The 23,635-nt window shown below is 40.3% G+C and overlaps 1 protein-coding gene across 1 annotated transcript in view; it reads left to right on the top strand.

Annotated features, from left to right (window-relative positions):
* Positions 1 to 23,635, top strand: part of COL6A5 (collagen type VI alpha 5 chain) — a 94,900-nt gene that overhangs the window by 5,478 nt on the left and 65,787 nt on the right. Inside the window, 9 exon segments of the mRNA XM_090284944.1 lie at positions 1,273 to 1,905; positions 6,711 to 7,271; positions 9,690 to 10,244; positions 12,493 to 13,068; positions 15,852 to 16,427; positions 18,117 to 18,457; positions 18,570 to 18,651; positions 20,613 to 20,755; positions 21,298 to 21,390. Coding sequence (XP_090141070.1) covers positions 1,273 to 1,905; positions 6,711 to 7,271; positions 9,690 to 10,244; positions 12,493 to 13,068; positions 15,852 to 16,427; positions 18,117 to 18,457; positions 18,570 to 18,651; positions 20,613 to 20,755; positions 21,298 to 21,390 — 3,560 coding nt within the window.

The raw sequence follows: 23,635 nt of genomic DNA, 5'->3' as shown, positions 1-23,635 counted from the left end.
CTCCAGATTCATATAACCAACTGTTTATCTGGCATCTGCAATAGTACCCCATGCTTAGCATGTCTGAAATGGGATTCTTGAGTTCTCCCTGAAACTTTTTCTTCCTATTATCTTCCCTATCTTGGAAAAATACACCATCAACATCTGCTCAGCTGTTCAGGTCAAAAAACTAGGAGTTTTCACCATTTCCTCTTTGTCTCTCAGCATTTGCATTCAATTTATCATCAAGTCCTTTCTGTTCTACCTCTAATTCACATGTCAAAACTACCCTTGTTTCATTTATCAACTCCTATCCTTGTTCAAGAACCATTATCTCTTTCCTAGACTAGGACAGCTGTTTCTTAATTGAGATTCCCGAATTCATTATTTCCCCTCAGTGACTAGGATGACATTTAAAAGATTTAAATAAGATCATGTGACATCTTTACAATTTGGTCCCTACCTCCCCCCGACCTCATCCATCACTGTTCTTCACTCACTGGCTCCAGCCACTCAGGGCTTCTTACTTGTTCCCACCTTCTACTGTTTGTTTGCCAGAATTCCTCTTCCCTCAGAACGACATGTGGCTGAATCCTCCTCTTTATTCATATCTCCACCCAAATGTGATCCTCTCAGGGACGCCTTCCCTGACCTCTTTATGTCTCAGAGAAGTTAGTCCCCACCCTACACTCCAGTATAGTCACTCATTTGAGTCACCTGTTTTATTTCCTTACTAGCACTTACTAGTGTCTGAAATAATATAATCTAGTTATGTGTCCTTCCCATAGATTGTGAGCTCCCCAAGGTCAGAAATATTCCTACCTGATCCCTGTATCACAGTGCTTGAGAATGGTGGTAGTGGATATGGAGGTGGTGGTGAAGGAGGTGGTGATGGTGGTGGGGGTGGTGGGGGGTGGTTGGTTTGTTGTTATTGTTGATGACGGTTGTTGGGGATTGTTAGCTGGTGGTAGTGGAGGTAGAGGTGGTGGTGGTAGTAGTCGTAGTGGTGATGATGGCAGTCATGAAGATCATGGTGGTGGGGAGATGTAACAAAAAAATGGGCGAGAAGCATTCTTCAGATAGAGGGAATAGAAACACCAAACCTCTGAAGTAAATGACCTTGTAAGTCTTGTTCAGAATTTTTATCTTCTGTTTGTTAAAATAAAACAATGCTAACCTCATCTGTCATGACTACCTCTATTTTCACTAATGCCTTTTGGCAACTTGTAAAGTGCCTTTCTCACTCTGGGCTGGTGATTTGTGCTGATTGTCCTACTTTATCTCTCTCCACAGTTTCCTTCCCCATGACCTGTGAGAAGGATTCATTGGCTGACCTTGTGTTCCTGGTGGATGAGGCAGTTGGGACCAGAGAAAATCTAAGGAATCTGCAGAGCTTCCTGAAGAACATTACCACCTCCATGGATGTGAAGGACAACTGCATGAGGCTTGGACTTATGAGTTACAGCAATAAAGCTGAGACTGTTTCTTTTCTGAAGTCAAGCAAAGATCAATCTGCATTTCAGGAGCAAATCCAGAAGCTTTCTCTCCGGGCTGGGAAATCCAATGCTGGGGCTGCCATTGAGAAGTTGAGGAGGGAAGGCTTCTTAGAGTCAAGTGGCAGCAGAAGGGCCCAGGGAGTGCCTCAGATCGCAGTTCTGGTCACTCACAGACCCTCAGATGATGAGGTGCTTGAAGCTGCAATGCAACTTCGTCTGGAGGACGTAACCGTACTTGCCATGGGCATCAAAGGGGCTGACAATACCCAGTTAGAAGAAATAGTATCTTACCCTCCAGGACAGATGGCTTCCATGCTGCAGTCCTATGCAGACTTGGAAATTTACAGTAAGAACTTCCTGAAAAAGGTCCAGAATGAAATATGGTCCCAAATTTATACTCGTGCTGAACAAATGGATCTTGAGAAAACTGGTATGTTAAAAAAATACTTTTCTTATTATACAAGTTACATGAGTAATTGCCTAGGGTGGAGGCAGGAGTGAGAGTGACTGTAATTAGATAAGGGAAATTTAGAAGTTACGAAATTGTTTTGAAACTAGATTTTGGTGATGACTGCAGAACTTTATAAATTTACTAAAAATCACTTAATGATTACAATGGGTGAATTTTTTAACATGGAAGTAAATTGTACCTCAATAAAACTTAAATGTGTTAATTATAAAATAGTATTGATGAACATAAAGAAGAAAATAAAATAGCCTGTAATCCATTTTTCAGATAAAACCATTCTTAACATTTATTTCTCTTGTCTTTTAGGTTACTTGTTATATCAGTTACAATGACATTTAGCTGCACCTAACAGAAGAAAAATAACAATGATTAAAAAAAATTTTTATTTATTGATTTTAGAGAGAAAGAGAGGAAGGGAGAGAGGGAGAGTTATTATTCCACTTATTTATGCATTTAGTGGTTGCTTCTTTTATGTGCCCTGACAGAGGATCAAACCTTCAACCTTGCCATATCAGGACAATGCTCTAATTAACTGAGCTACCTGGCCAGGGCCAATATTAACAATAATTTTAAATTAAATAAATAAACAAACAAACAAACAAACAAACAATTAAATAAGCCCCAGGGTAGGCAGACTGAGCTGGTGTGGTACACCACAGTGCCAGGGACGCAGTCTTTTTTCTTTTTTTTTTTTTGCTATTGGTTGTTCTTGTTCCCAGGATCATAGTCCAGGTTAACTGCTCCAAGTATCACATTCACATCCAGCAAGCAAGAAAATTGAAAGGTAAGGGAAAGGCAGGCTTCTGCCTCCTTTTCTTCAAGAATATTCTCAGAAATTACATATACCATTTCTGTTTACATTCCGCTGGCCAGAACTTTATCACATGTCACCCTCAGATGTAAAAATGTGAGCCTAAAAATGCAATCTTCAGTTGGAGCAGCCAAGGTAAAATTTTTACCTAGGTAAAAATTGGGCGTTCAATTAGTTTAGAAGAGGGAGAGAATGGATATTGGGGATAATGATTATCCTATGAACCTGTGTCATGCACTTTTGTAGTCTTCCTTAAATACTCTTTTGCAATATTTCTTTAAAGTTGGGAATAATATTCCATCACATAGATATAACATAATTTGCTTAATATATCCTAAATTGTTGGAGATTATATATATATATGTCATTGCCAATGTTTTGCTCTTACAAAAGTCTTCCAGGGATCATCCTTATGCACAACTATGATTCTTTTCTTACTTTTAAATCTTTTAAAATTTTTTCTTCCATCATTGTAGTGAAGGATATTCTATTTAAGATGCTTTGTGAATCTGTTATAGTTTTACTGAACCCTTTTCAAAGGTACATGCCAAAAGATACTTGATGTGACTTTGAGTTTATCTAATTCTAGGATATCTTCTATCTTCACACATTTTCTCTGCAGATAAAGTGATTCCAAACAATGGAAACTGAAATTTGGCAGCACTCAACTGGAAAATGACATTAAAGGCTAATTTTAAACTCAGAGAAGTCCATTGAAGGTTTAAGGAATGCATCCTGAGCTAGCCCTGGATTTCCTCTGGCACGTATACATTACAAGGCAGCAGCAAGAAACAAGACTGCTATTACCTCCTGAGTGATAGGGGACTCCCTCAGAGTGACAGCCAGCTTGGTCTAGTACCAACCATTAGGGCATAGGAGGAATGTGTAATGTGGTCTTGGGGAGTTTGCAATGATGTGACAAGAAACTATTATTGTCATTATAGAATTTCTACGTAGGAAGAGATGGGACCAAGCCTAGGGCCATACAAGGGGATGGCAATTTTTATAAAACCTCAGTAGGTGACTTCTGATTAATTCAATGACTCTCACAAATCAACACCTGACTTAGATTGGGTTCCTCAGAAACCCAACAAACATTTATGTGAAACTAATGTATTAGAAAATATACCCAGGAAAAACTGGAGATTGGTAGGGAAGTGAGGAAGTGGGAGCAGGAAGGAAGGATGATAAGCAAAGCTCCATAGAGGGTCAATTCCATGGGACTGTGCTAAAGACAATGTCGGTTAAACTTTAGAGTTGTCTCAGTCAGGGGCAATGTAGTTCATGTATAGTTCCAGCACACATGAGTGAATGTAAATTTTTAGACACTTCTAGTTCAAGTGTCAGGAGCAGCCTACCCACAAACACACACTCGTGCTAGCTGTTGGAACAAAAGCACTAGAAACCAGTGTGCATGAAAATGGTAAAGAATTTGAGGGGCTACAGGCAGAACACCAACAGTATATGCTATAAATTTATCAGAGTTTCCCAAGGAGCTTATAAATAATTTAGTGGCCCAAGTACTACCCTAAATTAATGAGTCCGTCTCTGAGGGTAGGTTCTGGGCACCCTGCATTTTAGTAAGCTCCCCAGTGAACTCATGATTGCAATGTTTGAGAGCCATTGCTTTAGTGAATTTGCTATGGGCTAAGAGGGTGGTTGCCAATTTTGTAATTTCAAAATGGCCAAACACAGAGAAGCAGTATGTATTGACTTAGTCCCTGCCATATCCACTACTTCTGGAACACAGTAATATCCAATTTATTAAATAGAACTTCATTAAATCAAGGGGAGACTCACATTAGCAAAACCAAGGGAATAATGTATAGAAATTGAATGATAAATATCTTTATAGTGAAAACTATCAATGCCCAGGGCCTGGACATTCATGCCTTCTGAGAAGTACATTCTTTCCCTGTAGCCATGCCAAATAAGAAGCTGAATTATAATCAAAGCTGCCAGAGGTTGTGGGATCACAATAAGAGATTTAGTTTTATCATCAAAATGTCTAGTGGCATCCAATTGAGTGAATGACTGTATTTTAAAATCAAACATATAGATCTCTATCTCTCTATATATAAGAGAATATTTTTATCTATCTCTCTATATAACTGTAGATAACTCTTGGGGTCAGGGGATACATTCAACACTGTCCAATTGAACATTTTGTGATGATGAAAATGTTCTATAATTACATTGTCCATTATGATAACCACTAGCCACATGGGAATGTTTAGCATCTGAAATGTGGCTATTGTGACCGAAGAGCTGATTTTTAAATTTTTTTAAATTTTAAAATAGTTTCAATTTAAGTTTACATTTTAATAGCAACATGTGACTAGTGGCTAGTATATTGGACAGCCCAACTCTAGGCAGGGATGGATGGGCAACGCCATGGTTACCCACTGTGACTCATTTGTTTCTCTATCATTGATGAGCACCACTGTCTTGTTTCTGAAAAACACCTAATTCTTCTTTATTAAGTATACAAATCAATTAAATCAATTAATGCTGTTTGCCGTAAAGTTTTGCTGGCCTAAGATCAAATCTGTCTTTTGCAAACAATTACTTATCTTTGCCCTGATGCTTTATGTGTTGATTTCATAGTTTAATTCTCAAGGTCAAACTTACACTATTTCCAATATTTCTGATTTCTTAAGGACCAAGTCCTCATAGCTTGAAGTACTGTCAATAGCTATAAATTCCCAAAAAGCTGTCAAGAAAGAAAATGTTTTTGAAGTGACTAAACTGTCTTATGTTTTACAGATCTTTTCACAGACTCAACCAGATAATTGCATAAATAACTTAAATTTTCAAAGTATGCTTTTCCTCCCACCCGATTCCAATGAACGACTAGATAGGGTTGTATGTAGACTATTAGGGAAGTGAAAGCACCTTTTCATAGAATCTGCTCTCAACAAAGGAAGGAACATTGAGAGCTCTTTCATTTAAAATTTTTTGTTGCAATCATGCGATGTACCAGGCCTACTGGGCAGAAGCGGAGAACTAGGCAAGTCTCTGCCTTGATGGAACTGATGTTCTGTGGCAGAAAGTAGGCTGTGTATGTAAACAAATGAATAAGAAAATTTCAGAAAGAAAAGGGTATGGTAAAGAAAATAGGGTAATAGGGGAGACAATAATTGATGTGCTTTAGCTGGAGAAAAGGAAGAGGTCTTTCTGAGGAACAGACATCTGAGTGGACACATCCATGATGAGATGAGAGGGAACCAGCCATGTGAACCTTTGGGGGAAAGAATATTCCAGGAAGAGAGGAAGGCAAGTGCAAAAGCCTGTGGTACATTTAAAGCATAGAAAGAAGCCCAGTGTGGTTGGAGTATAGTGAGTAAGATGAAGAATTCCTGGAAATAGGGTCAGAGAGGAAAGCAGGGGAAAAGATCAGGCCAGTTCTTTATTTTTAAATTCTAAATGCAATGATAAATCATTTAAATAGAAGTATACTATGATCTGGTTCTAATTTTAAATATATTGTCCTAGTTGCTCTGGGAAGAGGAGGTTGGTTGTTGGGGAAGTAAGAACAGGAGGTCATTTGTTTCACCCTGTTTCTCAAGAAACCATAAGGCATAACTGTCTAAAAGGCAGGTGTCAATACTAGAAAAACTATTTGACTTACAGCCTGGAGACTTGGGAATCTGGTTCTTATTCTTCAGTTTACTGGTTTTGTGTTTTTGGCCTTAGACAAACCACTGGGCCTCATTCTGTTTTGATTTCCTCATGAGAGTAGTACAAATTTCAAAGGAGAAAATGGACATGAATAGGATCGATGAAATGTACAGGTTCTGGGCCAACCTGAAGCATCCTCATTCTTTAGAACCTTCGCAGCCTCATGTTCTACAAAATCTGCTTGCAAATTTCTCTCCAGATTCTCTATAATTAATGAATAATGCACTTTCATTTTTTATTTTTCTTTCTTTCTTTTTCTTTTTTTCTTTTGCAGGCTGTATGGATACAAAAGAGGCTGATTTCTATTTCCTCATTGATGGCTCAACCAGCATCCAGAAAGAGCACTTAAATGAAATCAAGAAATTTATGTTGGGGGTGATAGACATGTTTAGCCTTGGTCCAGACAAAGTCCGAGTTGGGGCTGTGCAGTACTCGCATGAGAAAAAAGTGGAATTTTATATCCATAGTCATACTAATGATGTGGACTTAAGACATGCTGTTTTAAACCTCAAGCAACTCAAAGGCAGAACTACTACTGGGGCAGCCTTGGATTTCATGCTGCCAATAATAAGGGAGGGAAGGAAGCATAGGTCAAGCCAAGTTCCCTGTCACCTCATTGTGCTGACTAATGGGATGTCTGAGGACAGTGTCCTGGAACCTGCTGAGAGACTAAGAGCTGAACAAATCATCGTTCATGCCATTGGCATTGGGAAGGCTAGCAAAACACAACTGCTACAAATTGCTGGGAAAGAAGAAAGGGTTAACTTTGGGTGGAACTTTGATTCTTTAGAAAGCATCAAAAATGAAGTTGTTCGCAGCATCTGCACTGATAAAGGTAAGCAGAACAAAAAAAGGCTTTACTTTCTGCACTTCATTAGTTGTTTTAGGCAGACCAATAGGCTGAGACATGGGGTGATGTGACCAGTTGTCTGGTTAACATTTTGTTAACTTCCCTTATCACCATGGAAGGCTTCAGCCCTTACTTTAAACTAGTCAAGATTGGAGAATCTCTCTATAATAGATAGTTGCCCTGGGGCCATTTTGAAAGTCAGAAGTAGGAAGGTTGCTAAGAATGTTGTGACCTTGACAAAGCCCATTGCTGTGGTGTGTAAGAGACTCTATTCTGTGTGTGTGTGTGTGTGTGTGTGTGTATGCATGCACTTGCATTAATTGAGGCAGATGAATACAGTGGAAAGAAAATGGGCTCTGGCTTTAGATAGATTAGGGTTCCACTTATTTTTCTACCAGAGCTTCAAACTTCCTCCTCTGTGAGGATAATACCCACACCAGAGAATTCTTAAAGGTTTAGCATAACAGACACCCACCATTATTTCTTTATTATGAATGCATATCCTAATATATGGGCAACTATTATTATTTATTCTTATTTGTAACACATATTTGCATTTTTGTTCAGACTACAAATTAAGTACCAAAAGTTAGGAAGAACAAATCTTCAGATTCCTGTACCTGATTATTATTTATCTTAATAATAGCCACTTACTAACTGAAGATGGTATGCATTGATTACTAGTATTAGCACATGAAAACATTGTCTCCTGAGAAGCATAGGAGATGGGATGCTGGAGTGAAAGAGTCCAAGTTTAGACCCCAGCTTTATTACTTAGTTGTGGGCCTGTAATACGTTACTTACTGTCTACTTGCCTTGGTCCCTTGTGTGTAGCCCTTATTGCGAAGCTTGAAGGTAATTATGCATGTGGAGCACTTACAGGAGAATATTATTTCTCTCTTGCATAGTAGTCCAAGTAAGCAGTTCAGATATAGTAGAGAGGCTGTTTCATACTCAGTACATAGCTTCCATCTTTAGGTCATAGTGAAGTCCAAGTTCTCATGACCTTCCATTTGTGAAAAGGGAAAAAAGGCCAGGGGAGCCATGCTTAACTGTTTTAATGTTAAGACCCAGAAGTGGTCAAATCACTCTTGCTTATGTCTACTGGCCCACACTTAGTCATAGGATACTCTAGCTTCAAGGAAGGCTGGGAAGTATAGTCTTTACCTAGGCAACCATCTACCTAGCTGAAACTTGATTATCATAGAACAGAAGAACAGATGTTAGAGGACAAGAAATAGTCTCTGTTACAAATGCATACAAGGAGATAGAGCCTGTGAATACTAAATCACATGTAAAAGTCTACTTCTTAGGAAGTAGTGAGAGAGCCTTCCAGACTTCACAGCAGTAGGGCTTTGCCGAGGCCACAGACATCTTCACCTACTTCCTTGTTTATGACTTTCAAGACGGTCCAGGGAGGTTAGGGTCTCAAAGGATGGTTATAATCTCTTGTGGTGGGCTTTATACAACACTAGTGATTTAAAAATAATGAGCATCTTTTCATTCTTCTATGACTGATGTTAATTGTTCATTTTCAAATAGTATGGCATAGACTGAATATTGAGAGAGGGGCTGGTGAGAGAATGGCAGTGATAAGAGATAGACAAAAGGAATAAGACTAAATAAATACATGCTAAAGACAATGTATTTTATATACATATATTTATACACACATACAGTATCTGTACCATGAATTAATAACACTTTTTTTTCTATGGCTTATAGAAATTGGTCCTGTGTGTGTGTATACCAATTCCCATCAGTGTTTCTACAAATTTTTGTATAAACAAAAAAAGTCCACATTGAATGAATATGTGTTTACTAATGCACTTACCACTGGTAAAAGCTTTTCACTCCAGTTTCTAATATTGATTTACAGTGTTTCTCAAATTACTTTAAATTATTCCAGAAAATAATTCTATATAAACATTACTTGAAGTTTTCTTTAGAGATGTACATAAAACATTGGAACATTTGCCATGAGTGCAGGGAATGGATTACTTTTCCTCTGATTACTTTTTTTTATCACTTGCATCTTTAACACATAGCCTGACCTTGGCATTTCCTGCACTTCAAGAATTATGAAAAAAAGAAAAAAAAAAAAAAAAGAAAGGACTATGAATGAATGAATGATGAATGAATGAACAATGCATGCATACATGAATAAATGAATAGACATGTTGGAAATTACATTTCTTCTTTAAAAATTCTTGGATAATCTTCAGTGGATTTCTGATTTAGGGTTCTAATCAGCAGACTTATTAAAGAGGTGAATGAAATTTGCAAATGCAATAGTAGTTGTTGGAGTTAATTTCCAATGTTTTGTAATTATTGCTTTTATTTCTACATATTCTGAGAAGCTTGCCAACCTGAGTTGTTTCTGATCCTTTTGATAACATGCAGGATGTGAAGGCATGAAGACTGACATCATGTTTCTGGTGGACAGTTCTAGCAGTATAGGACCTGGAAACTTTAAGAAAATGAAAAACTTCATGAAAAATGTGTCAGCTAAGATTCAAATTGGCCAGGACAAAACTCAAATTGGTGTCGTTCAGTTCAGCAGTTATAGTAAGGAAGAGTTCCAAATGAATCAATACTTTACACAAAAAGAAATTTTTGATGCAATAGACAGAATGTCTGCCATTGATCAAAACACTTCAACTGGAAGTGCGCTAACCTTTGTAGATGACTATTTCACCCATCTCAAGGGAGCCCGTCCTGGGGTCAGAAAGTTTCTTATTCTTATCACGGATGGAGAAGCACAGGATAATGTGAGAGACCCTGCTAGAGCTCTTCGGAACAAGGGTGTGACCATCTTCTCTGTGGGGGTGTATGGCGCCAACAGGACTCAGCTGGAGGAGATCAGTGGGGATGGCAGCCTGGTCTTCCATGTGGAGAAGTTTGACCATCTAAAAGCAATAGAAAGTAAACTCATCTTTCACGTGTGTGCTCTTTATGGTAAGTGGCCTTGCTATCCTTCAGGACTCAAGGGTATGAGCTGTTGGCTATATAGTGGGGGTGAACAGTGGATTGTACTCTGGGCTTGGCCTCTAACTGGACTTTGGTGTTCAGTTTTGGTCTTACCTATGTTATATTGAAATATCCATGACCTCCAAAGATATTCCAGACTAACAATTTTGTCAGCTACGTGGGCAACAGAATAATCTGGCTTTGGTGATTTCAAATACATTCTAAGAAGGTTGCAGAATTTTACATTAAACTTCCAACTCCTTAGTACTGGCATACCTAGATTTTCCAGAGCCAATTTTTAATACCAAGCAATTCCCCAGAATTATTTCTATAACCCTGGTTAAGCAGGAAATAATTAGAAATACAGATTTATCTTCCTCTTAAAGTAAATTCAGTACCCTAAGCACCTGCTCTCCCCCAAGCCCCTCTGTATTTTAAAGGTATAATATGTATTTTCATTACTTCACATTATTATCCTTAACCTCTATCAGCTAGATATTTTATATTTGCCTGTTCATGTATCTATCTCTTTGGAAATTTTAAATTTGTTACCCTTTTTATGATTGCTTGGGGGAATCATCAACTTTAATGGTTCTTGAATGAGAACTTGATATAAATCTACATCTAAGACTGAAAACACCTGAGCTTTTAAATCTAGTATGTGCGTTTGGATACAAGAAAATAAACCAAAATGTTCATGAACTTTGCTGTAGCTTGTTCCCCTGGATACACAGAGACCTCCTCTGGGTTTCATTCTTCATAATTATGTGTGTGAAGGTTTTAGGAAGATAAAAAATAAAATGTCTCAGTATAAACTTTGAGTTTTAGACAGTGGTGCTAAGAGTTCTCACATAACTAGAGTTTTTTTCTCTCTCTAAGAATGGCAGTAATTTTAAAATTCTTGGTTGAGACATTCTAAGAAAAGCTTCCCTTCAGACCACAGCCCTACCTTTGAAATCCACAGGGCTCTTTCTGGCATTTCTTCATTTTGATAAACGTAATGTTTGTGGAGGCCCTGTCTGTAGCATAAGGTGAAATTTCAGCTAACTCATACATAAGATGGACTCATAAAATATTATCAAGTCATGCCTAGTCATATCTGAAGGAACCCAGGTTATTGCCCTGGGTTCCGACATAGACAGGTTGGGCTCATCCACAGTGTCTTTGACTTGAAAATCTGAGACCTCTTTGCCAGAAATAAGGATTGGAGGTGTGATGGGCAGGTGGAACGGAGAAAACCAACCTTGGGACGGCATGTGCTTACATTACTGAGGGAGGGAAAACAGAGGGGAGAAAGTCCATACTTTGCACTTTTTTGGAGATCCAACCTGAATGCTCACTTGGCTTAAAAGAAAAACTTATTTATTTAAGTTTCTTAGAAAGGGGGACAGGTAGGGAGAAGGAGAAGGAGAAATACATCGATGTGAGAGAGAAACACTGATCGATTGCCTCTCTCCTATGCACCCCAACTGGGGACTGAACCTACAGCATAGACATGTGCCCTGAACACAGATTGAACTGGTGACCTTTTGCTCTGCAGGATGATGCTCAATCAACTGAACCACACTGGTCAGGGCCACTTGGCTTTTAATGTGCAGGAAGGAGGGCTTGGGGCTAGGGATGAGGGGATAGGAGCCTTAGGTCTACCCCAACTTGGGGCCACCCCTTTTCTGAGTTGTAATTCAGGAGGTCAGGGAGAGGAGCACAAATAAATGTGGAGAGGCATGGTGCACATGGGAAGGTTCGCCTGTCAGAAGCTGAGAAGGTAGCTGCAGCCAGAGGAGTAGGATAAAAATCCCAGATTATGCAGTGAGCCCCTAAGCTCTGTGAAACAGCAGGCCAGTGTGGCAAACATCAGTCATGCCTCACCATTATATTGACTTCGAACCAACTACCTCCTGACATTTCCTTCCAGTTGAGAGTCTACTTAGCAAAAGGCATTTCACATCCTAATGAGATATAGCAAAACAGAGTGGTGTGTGTCGTAAGAACAACCACTGGTAGAGTTGCATAGATAAGGTTCTAAATGTCCTTGGAATCACGGGCTGGGCAAGCTGTACACCTCCGAGTCACAGATTCTTTCTCTGTAAGATGGCAACAGCTGCCTTGAAGAACTGAGATACAGTGTTTGGCACATAGAAGGCTCATGGCAAATGTTAAGTTTGCTCCCCTTCCCAGCTGTCAGTGTAGAATGCTCTATGGAAATTTAGTGATGCCTGCTTTCTTCTTCTTTCAGATTGCAAAAGTACCAGACAGTTAGACATTGTGTTTGTGCTAGATCATTCCGGCAGCATAAATGCAAAACAGCAAGAAAGCATGATTAACCTGACTGTCCATTTGGTGAATAAAGCGGATGTTGGCAGGGACCGAGTTCAGTTTGGAGCCGTCACATACTCTGAAGAGCCGGAGGTGCTCTTCTACCTCAATACATACCCGGACCGATCAGCAGTCATTGAGAATCTGAGGAGGCGCAGGGACACCGGAGGCAGGACCTTCACTGCCAGGGCTCTCAACCACACAGACATCCTGTTCACAGAGAAATATGGCAGCCGAATCAAGCAAGCCGTGAAGCAGATGCTGATCATCATCACTGATGGGGTGTCCGATGACCGAAGTATGCTCAATGAGGCAGCATTGAAGTTAAGAGAGAAAGGCATCATCATCTACGCAGTGGGTGTAGATCAGGCCAACCAAGAAGAGCTCGAGGCTGTGGCAGGGAATAAAAACAACACTATTCATGTAGGTGATTTTGACAAACTAAAAGATATTTACCTGCCTCTACAAGAAAGTATGTGTATCAATGCACAAGAGGGTAAGTTGTAATTTTTAAACTTTCTATGGGGCTTACGTTGTGGCTTCCAATTACTTTCTTGGCTTAGGCTACATGTTTTTCTCATCTCTAAAAGAAATGCACTGATTGAGCAAGATCCTAAAGATTCCTTCCCTCCACAATATGCATTGAAGAGGTGTTAGAAAGTTTCTGAAGCACTTCTTTCTGTCTTGCTGTGTTGCCTTTTAGTTGGCAGAAGGGAACTCTCCTTTAGATCATACTCACCTTACCCCATTTTCTGGCCTTTATGCGATGCTTCATTTGCTTAATGGCCTCAATGCAGCCACTGGGCATCAGATTGAGGCCAAAGAGTTTCATGGTTTAAACAGATAATATTTTGTCTTCGAAGATCTGGGGCCATCTAAATGGGATTATAGGCATTCTATGGGGTCATAGGAAGTTCAAGAGGTCTAATGTGTTTTTCTGGATGAGGGTCACTAGTGCAGAGGGAAGAATATGGGAGTTCAGTGTGTGATGATGGAGACCGGCTGCTAGGAACAAGGAAGGAAGGGGCCTGAGCTGATTCCATGAGGTACCATTTGGTTAGGGGAGGCTGCAGGCATCACAGCTGAGTGAGATTTGCTACTTGAGCTTAAAGCAGCAGAGAGAGATCGAAAAGTCATCTAGGGAGGCCTCCTTGGAAGGTGAGACTCCTGGCCGAGTATTGGCCCAGTCCTTCAAACTGGCAAATGTATCAATCAACTAATATTTTTCTCCCTCCCTTCTTCACTCCCTTCCTGTGGACTTCCTTCTCTTCTTCCTTTCTTCTTTCTGTTTTACTCTCTACCAGTTTGAAATCTACTTTTGAATTCAACACAAATATGTTCCTAAAACTGACATTAACCCACCTCCCATCTCTGTAAGCAGTCCAACTCCAAACAACACCTTCCCCCCAATCCTGTGTCAGGTCAGCATTTGTGCAGAATGAAGCTGTGTCTGACCATCCTAGCTCTGCCTTACTTAGGTAAGCAATAAATTCATCTTTGTGATGCCAGACACTGAATGATGGTATCATCTTTAAGAAAAAGTATGAGTTTTTCCAAGGAACTGGGACCACTCAGTTCTTCTGCCCGCTTCAGCCTGTCCCAAGACTCACACCCCCAAACCTGGTCTCCTTACCATCCCCATTGCCAGCTCCCAGCCTGCTCTCAACACTAAGTGAGCTTTCTAATAGACATTGGACTGTCACTGCTCTGCTTACAGTTTACAATTCCAAACTCCTGAATTCCATCTGGCAGAAGCCCACTTCTCTAATTTATCTGTTGTCCTTCCCCTCTTCAGAATCTCCTGTTATTTTGGAATTCCTTTGCATTTTTGCATGTACCATTCTACCCACCACAAACATGCCAGCCCACCACTTCCCCTGGCTACAGTTAGCTTGTCTGATATGTTCCAGCCTTTGTTTGCTAGTTTCCTGACCCAACACTTGACAGTGTCTTCACTGTGTCCCCCACCTCCTGTACCTTCTATTTTGCCTGGTGGTAGTACATAACACACATTTACTATTTCCTTTTCTGTATTTGTCAGAAGATTATGAGCTTCTTGGAAAGACTTGGCTTCTTGTTTTTCATTGGGTCCCCACCAAATCGAGTACACTGCAAGGACTACAGCCTTTTCTTAGCAATATGGGGTCTGTTTTATTCTCATCTCCCATGTCTACCTGATCAGGATGCAGGAAGTTTATTAAGGATTCACACCTGTGAAAGAAAGGGGGCAAGCAGGATGGTCAGCAAACAGTGGGCAAGCAGGACGCTCAGCAAACGGTGATACGTGCTTGACAAAGCTTCAAACCTGGCAGGAAGCTCTGGAGTGAGTGTTGCCCATCGGAGTTGCCTCAGACTAAAATAACAAGGTCTTTATATGCTCTTTTCACTTAGTCCCCCAGATGTAGGAAGCCCTGGTAAGGACATGGCCTCTGGCAAGTCTTCACTCTGCAATGAGGCTGACCCTGAAGGAGCTGATAGCTAGAGGCTGCCTGCTGACCGTACTCCCATAGCCAGGCAGCAGGTCCTTCCTTGAAGGTCTATCTGGGCCAGCTGTCGCTGTGTCTACTATACTGTTCTTACAAGGAATTGTGTGAGAGTAGACATTTCACTGTCTTGATTACCTTTAATAATTACTTTAGTGCTACCCCTATCCCAGCCACTGTGTTTGATTGGAACTGAATATAGAAGATCATTCCTTGGTTATGGGACGTTTCACATTGGACTTTAGGAAGAAAACCCCATGCCCTGTTGACTAGCCATTAGCACTTGTTCAATGAAGTTTTAGTAATTGGGTGATGATATTATTTTTTAAAAATTACAATCAGAAAAAGTAATGGGTTTAAGGATAAAAAGGACTGAGAGGTCCAGGTACCAGCCACACTGTTTAGTAATTGTGTATTCTTACAGAATTTAGAGATTAAGGCAAATTACTTAATCTCTGAATTCCATTTCTGTATCTATAAGCTTAGAATAATTCTTCATAAGGCGGTCATGGATATTAACTGTTACTGTATGCCAAAACATTTAACTTTCTTTCTTTTATTAGTTTTTATTGTTAAATGGATGGTATTAATAAAATTTGAAACAAAGTCTTTTACCTTTCTCCATCTTGCTATTTTTCCTTCTCTTTGGGGGCCAATTGGTGATTCTCTCTTCTGTTAACTTGTCTCAGTTTACTACTAATGTGGATATTTAGTAAAGCAATTTGAGCATTTGAGTAAAGGGAAAATTTAGAATGATTCATGAGGGAAATAATTGACATATTTTTTCCAATTGCAGCCTGCAACATTCGAGAAGCTGATGTGATTTTCCTTTGTGATGGCTCTGACATGGTATCTCATTCAGACTTTGTTACCCTGACAGATTTTTTGTCAGACTTAATTGATAATTTTGACATCGAGTCACAAAGAATAAAAATTGGGATGGCTGAATTTGGGAGGCTCTACAAAGAAATTATTGACTTGGAAAACTCTCTGACCAAAACCGAGTGGAAGACTCAAATTCAAAACATCATCAAGAGCAATGGGCCTCCGCAAATCAACTTTGCCCTTAAGAAAGTGAGCTTTATGTTTTATCCATCCGTTGGTGGGAGAAGAAATGCTGGTGTCCCTCAAACTTTGGTTTTGATCACATCTGGAGATCCCCAAGATAATGTGGCAGATGCAGGAAAAATCCTGAAAGACCTTGGAATTCATGTCCTGGTTTTGGGCATAGGAGACGTTCATAAGGCACAGCTCCTGCCAATAACAGGCAACTCTGAAAAAATAATCACCTTTCAAGACTTTAATAAATTAAAGAATGTGGAGGTGAAAAAAAGAATTGTCCGGGAAATCTGCCAGAGCTACGGGAAAACCAGTAAGTGTTCCCTTGCTTTTTATTTGTTTTTATTTAATTGCATCTTCCCAGTTCTCAATCTCCCAGGGTGTCTTATGGGTCCACTCTAAGAAGAACATATTTTTAGAAGAGTGTGCAGTGAGACTAGACCTCTCCTCTGCTTCCAGGAAATTTGGGATCAGTCAACCACCCTCAGAGACAAGGAAAAGGTTGCAGAGGCTGGAGGAGGTCCTGGGTTGTCCTCTGGTCAGCCCTGTCCCCTCACTGCAATCCAGTATGTGTGCTTCTCTTAGCACCTGGAATTCGGTCTCCTATTTCTCTCTCTCCACTTCTGGAAGTCCTAGAGCAATGCCTTGCATTCAGTAGGAACTAAGTAAAATAAGTACTTGCTGATGGGAAGTTTTACTATTTTAACCTGGTTAAACTATCTTGTAAGGGATTCTATGTATGTGTGTGCAAGCATGACACACGTGTTTTCTTCTTTTAATGATGGCATTCATATAATCCTAACATAGTAAAGATTTGCATTGTCCTTAGGCATGATTTAATTTCCAGAGGTCACAAGCACAAATGGCTGCCGAGGCCAGGTGGGTAATGTGAGTGAGTCAAGGGGGCAGGGGGTGAAGAAAAATGAATGGAGAGCAATGACCCATCTGGTGAGAATGTCAGTATTCAGCTTCCCCTGAAAATAACCATGTGGGACTTAGGTTCTGTACTCAGGGCTTGGAGTTGGGAGAACAGCGCATCAGGAAGCAGCAGTGAATGACATTTTGAGGAATTTGTACAACATGCAGATAGTCCTCAGAGTGCTTCTATTTCTAGAGTTGTTAGGATTGAAGCCACTTCTTTCACATAATGTACTGTCTTTCCAAGCTGTCTGATTCTTTTATCTCCCATTTGGTGCTCAACTGGAGGTAGATTACGATGGTAGACAGAGCCTTGTCCCTGGAATCAGAAAGCCAGGGTTCTAACTCTCGTTATTTGCAGCAATCTCCGTAAATTGCTCTCTCCACACATGTAAAATGAGCAAGTGGACAGGATCAGAGGTGACCAAATGGCAACTTGCATCTGAATTGTGTTTGTCCTTCCAGTGTCTGACAACTTGTTAAATTAGTTTACGGCTCTTAAAAGCTGGAGATTTCACATTAGATTTCAGGCTTTTCTTTGAAAAATCAGTTGATCTGACAAGACTGAGCCTCCTTTCCCACATGGCTCCTCTCAGCTGGAGCTGAACAGTGAACAGATGGATTACTGGTCCCCATTCAGTTTCTTCACTCTCTGCCCACTCGGCTCATTTACATTACATTACCTGCCTGGCCTTTGAGTTTGTGACATGTGGAATAAAGAATCCCCTAGGACAATTCAAATATTTAACTTTATGATTATATGAATCATAATAAGTAATCATTAAAAGAAGAAAAGATACACACACACACACACACACACACACACACACACACACACAGCCAGCCAGCTACTGATAATGAGACTAAACCATGACTGGGACTTCAAATAGCAATTGGAACTTGTGTTAGAGGAAACACTGATATTACATGTTGATTGAGCAGCCAGTATATTCCTTCTTGGACACTTTTTTGGCTACTAGAAGCCCCACACCCCTGGGCCATGATCGCTTTTCTTTTTCTGCCCTATCTGTCTTCCTTGCTTCTATCTACTCATTAATCTGGTCTTGTTTCCCTTGGTCTCCAGATTGCTTTGTGAACATAGTGGTCGGCTTCGACATTTCCACTCACCGTCCTGGGCAGTTGTTGTTCCATGGCCACCCCCGACTGGAATTATACCTCCCAGGCATCTTAAAGGACATCACCTCCATCAGGGGAGCAAGCTGTGGGGCAGGTGCAGAGACACACGTGAATGTGGCCTTTAAGGTGAAAAATGACAAAAAATTCCCTGCTATGTTCCAAATCTACCAGGAAACAACATTTTTCAACCTGCTGCAAGTCACTGTCGATGGGCCAACTCACCTGAACGCACAGTTCTTGCAGCAGCTTTGGAACACATTTGAGGATAAATCTGCATCCCAAGGACAGGTATCCACGTCACATTCTACCTCCCATCTCCACATGCTTTTGTATGTTTTTCCCTCCGAATTATATATTTCATTTTCACATTTGCCTCTTCTCTGCCTCCTTCTTTCCCTAGGTGCTACTCATCTTTTCAGATGGTCTCGGGGATGAAAGCATCACAATGCTTGAAAATCAATCCAACAGGCTCAGAGAAGCAGGTATGTACTGGTTGAAAATTTAAATGATGAAGCATGGAATGTGCTGAACAAATCCCTATCCTATTTAGGTGCCCTAGATCTTGGCCATCTGGCCATTTGTAGCAGATGCTGTTCTGTTGGTGCCTTGCCCAAACCCCCTTGACCAGCCTACACACTCACCCCCCAAATGCTGCAAGTGCTATGGCCAAGTGCTTACAACAGTAACTTTCCACAGATATGGGTCCTTGACTGACCTGATGCTTGGGGGGTGGGGGGGGGGTTGTATCATATCCCACCTGGGAGTGGAAGGGAGGCAATCATTGATATAGGGATACAAAAATTGATATAGGGGTCAACTATGATACAATTTATTCCCTCATGAATCAGGTTAAGGTGAAGACTTCACTGAGACACACCCTTGTTTATCACTTCCCCTTCCCTATCTTCATTCCCTCTCTCTCCCTCAGTAAACCACATACACAGAAATTCCTCTCTCAGGTTCTGCTGCTTGAGAACCTGACCTAAGATGTTTTTTATTGTTTTTGATTTTTCATGTGAAAGATGGCCACATGGATTTTGAAAAGCACATCTCACTTTATATTTCCTGTTCATGTCATAGTTTCAGGCTGAGCCAGAAGCTATTTGCAGAAGTTGAGAGTAATGTGAAGTGATGAGAGGCTCCGTGGAGTGTCAGATGGGGTATATCATTTGAGACTCGCAGGGTGTAAGCCCATACTGTCTTCTGGGGTTCAGCTTCTGTGGGAAACTTTTCTAAAGGCCACAAAATGCCCTGCTTTATTGATGGATTATATCACTCTCCCTTCTCAGATCCCTTCAACACCTTTTCACTGATCTTGGGATATCAAATTCCTTAGTATGGCCCATGATGCTTTGCGGGATCTGGCCCTGCCCCCCACTCCAGCTCTACCTCACTCCTCACACTCAGTGTTCCAGGCATACAGAATCTTTTCCACCTTTTCTCCAATGTACTTCACAGCCCCATCCTCCCAGTTCTTGCATAGACTCTTCTCTTTTGCCTAGAACTCTTCCCACTCTCAGCTCTGGACCCCCATCCCATCTTCTCTCCACCTCACATCTCTGGTTTGTTTTCTTGACCAACTTCAATTCACTTTTTAGGAACAGCTTAGACATCAGTTCTTTGCAGAAACCTTCCCTGACTTTCCAAGACTGAGTTAGAAGCTTCTGGTTTAGGCTTTCATAGCACCCTGACATTTCCTCTCAGAGCACTTATCACTTCTCAGAGCACCTATCACTTCTCAGAGCATCTATCTGATTCCTGTCCACCTCTCCCAGTAGACCATACCTCTGTGAAGGAAAGGAGCATGCCTATCCTATTCATCTTGTATCCCTGGTACAATGATTAGTACATAACAGGCTCCTAATAAGCAAGGATTTGTTTAATAAAAGAATGGGTGGAGTGCATGAATTAGTGAATGAATTAATAAGTGAGTGAGTGAATGAGTGAATAAATGAACTCCTGGGGATGGCCAAGAGTTTGGAAAAGACTAAAATTACCCTGAACTTTCCTCAGGCTCTGAGGGCCTGGGCTCCCAGGGGTCTTTGGCAATAGAGAGGACTTTGAGAATTATCACTAATTCACATTCAGTCACATTCAGAAAAACCCTGATGATAAACAAGAACAATGCCTTTTCTTAAAAATTGCTTTCAAATGCTTAAGATTGGTGATGAGATATTAAATACTTTTCTGTTACAAGATTTGTAAATACTTTTTCTTGGGACATTTCATACTATAGTCAGGGATCAATGAGTTACTAGTGTGTGTATTGACAATGCAGGCAAACCTGCTATTGCATTCTTCATGTGTCAAGAGTATTGCTTCCTCTTACGTTTTTCCCCATTCTGATTCTTTGCATAATGTTCACTGAATAGTTTTTCTTTTCTTTTCTTTTCTTTTCATGAACAATTTCTTTGGTTTTATATCTGTCATTTTTACTGCATAGGACTTGATGCTCTGCTGGTGGTGTCCCTAAACCCAAATGCTCCTGATGAGTTTTCCAGCTTTGAATTTGGAAAAGGATTTGATTACAGGACTCACCTGACCATTGGAAAGAGAGACCTGGGCAAAACACTATCACAGTATCTGGTGAGTTTTTGAACAACAACAACAACAACAAAAATCTAGTTATTCAAAATGCCATGGGAACAAAATTGGAATCTTGCTAAATATTTCCAAAGACTTCCTTGTTTGCCCTAAATTCAGTACATGGACTTTAGTATATAAAAAAGTGTGAAAGACCAGAGCACTGAATTTTTGTTTTTGCTTGCCCTTTCAGCCTTTGTTATTTCAAAAAATGAATGCTTGGGTATGCTACAGAAATCCCAGGAAACAGGAGACTGTCGATTAGGAACCAACCAGTCTTCTGCAAACTTGGTCTATGGCCCTCCATGTGGCACGCACCCTTCCTATAAAGAGAGGTCATTTCCTTGGACAGTTTGTTGTGAACACAGTTGCTAACCTGGCAGCCTCTATAAGGTGTTCGATCAAAAGCCCCTCTTACTCTTTGCAGTGCCTCACCCAGAGGGAGAGCATGAGCTTGTGGGTGGTGGATTATGATTTGTGTGAATACTGTTCACATGTACTGAAGTTCCTGACAACTGTTGCTCACTCAAGTCTGCATTTTACAGGGAAACATTGCGGAGAGGACATGCTGCTGCACATTTTGCAAGTGTCCAGGGACTCCAGGACCTCATGGGACCCAAGGGTTACAAGGCTTACAGGTGTCATTCGGTTGAAACCATTTTACTTAATGGGCCTTGGTTTGCTGTGGGTGGAGCCGAGGCTGAGTGGTTGGATTTGCAACCTGCATTTGATGCTGACATAACTGTCTTGGGCATTTTGTGTGATTTCTGTGGTGTAGGAACCAGTTCAGAAAGGCTTACTTTTTATGCTGCTATTAAGAATAACTCCCATTTCTCTTCTATCTCCTTGGTGACATTGCATCTTGATTTTGCAATGTATACTTTTTACCCACTTTAGACAGTCTGAAAGGTGACCATTTGTATACCTTCTTGGGAGAAGTGTCTTTTCAGTCCTCTGCCCATTTTTAAATCAGGTTGTCTGATTGTTGTTGTTGGGTTATATGAATTCTTTATATATTTTGAATATTAGCCACTTACAGAGATATTATTTTTGCAAATACCTTCCCCCATTTGGTTATAAGAACCATATGATTTGACTCATATATGGGATATAAAACAGAAAGTAGCAAGTTACCAAGCAAAAAAAGCTCATAAACACAGACAACACAATATGTGCTGTTAAGGGGGAAACTTAACTTGAATGGTGAACACACAATGCAATATACAGATGATGTATCATAGAATTGTACACTTGAAACTTACATAATCTTATTAATCAGTGTCACCCCAATAAATTTATTACAATTTTAAAAGGTGGCAAGAGGCGTTAGAAATAGTAAGGAAGGTTGTACTTCATCAGTGTTGGAACGTGATTGAACTGCAACAAAAGCATAGTATTACAGATTAATCGCCCTTTAGGAAAATGAATTATAAAAGAGCAATTGCAGAACAAAAACATAGATAAGTGCATCATGGTATTTTCATCAATGGAATGCTCTCAAGTGTTGAAAATGAATGAACAGCAACTACTCACACATGAATAAATTTTGCAAACACAGTAATGGGCAAAAAAAGCAAAACACAGAAGAATATATATGGAATGATTCCATTTATAAAATTTTTGAAAACAGGCGAAATTAACCTGTAGTGTCTAGGGATGAATATTTAAGTAATGAAATATTTTTTAAAAGGCAAGGAAGTAGTCTCATAAAAATCTGGAGTAGTCTCCCTTGAGTGGGGGTGGGAGTGGCTTGTGATTGGGATGTGCACCATGTCTGGGGACCATCCGTGTCCTTTTTCTTGGCCTGGTAGTGGCTACACAGATATTAATAATAATTAAGCTGTACCTTGATATTTTATTTATGTTTATGTGCTTTTTGAAATAGGTTTTAGAGGTCACAATTAAGAGTCTGGTTTGTTTTACTTTAAAAAATTTTTAAAAAATATTTTATTTATTTAGTTTTAGAAAGAGGGAGAGGGATGGTGAAAGAGAGGGAGAGAAACATTGATGTGCAAGAGAAAGAATCGGTTGTCCCCAACTGGGGACTTGGCCCGCAACCCAGGCCTGTGCCCTGACTGGGAATCCAACCAGCGACCATTTAGTTCCCAGGCCAGCACTCAATCCACTGAGCCACAGCAGCCAGGGTTGGTTCATTTTATTTTAAGAGATCAATTACAATGCTTGTTCCTGAGTCCAGCATTGTCTCTGATTGTGTAAGGATAATTTATCTTGGACATTTTACTGAGTTATGATATTTCATTTAGCACCATTTCCTCTCTCATTACTTTGCTCTGATCATGGATAGAATTATATTCCAAGAGCACAGCTCCCCTGGTATATTGAGGAGACAGCTAGGGCCTGTGTTAGAGGAGAAGGAAAGAAAACCTCAACTGAAATTCTTGTCACAAACAAGCCATGAGGCAGTTAATCCACACATGGCAGAGGGAGAGATGGTCGCCATTTAAGTATATGCAACCTAGTTGTTGGGAGAGATACTTATTCTTCCTTGAACTCTCAAAAAAGTAGAAGAAAATAAAATGATCTGTTTGGACATACTATTGATTTGCCTGCTAAAAGAGTTGTGGTGGCCACTGCTGCCCTCGGAGCAAATCTCTGAGTCACAGGACTGGCCCTGGCACTCTGAATTGTAAGGGGGATTCCAAAGGTCAGTCTCCTGTAGGTATCGGGAGGGCCACCATCTGCAGAGGCCTGCAGAGGTGGGTGCAAGGACCAAAGTTGGCTGCAGAGGTTGTCAGATTTTCCCCAAACTCAGAGCCACACCTGCAAAAACTACAACCAAGCTGAAGGGAAGGACTTACCCAAAATGCCCAGTGATTTCACGAGTTTGAATTGATGGAAGATGGTTAAAATTTATTTATTTTT

This window comes from Furipterus horrens, unplaced genomic scaffold, assembly GCF_987537825.1.
Source record: "Furipterus horrens unplaced genomic scaffold, mFurHor1.1.pri manual_scaffold_7, whole genome shotgun sequence".
NCBI lineage: Eukaryota > Metazoa > Chordata > Mammalia > Chiroptera > Furipteridae > Furipterus > Furipterus horrens.
Note: the sequence above shows the minus strand (reverse complement) of the source record. Positions and strands in the feature narration are given on the sequence as shown.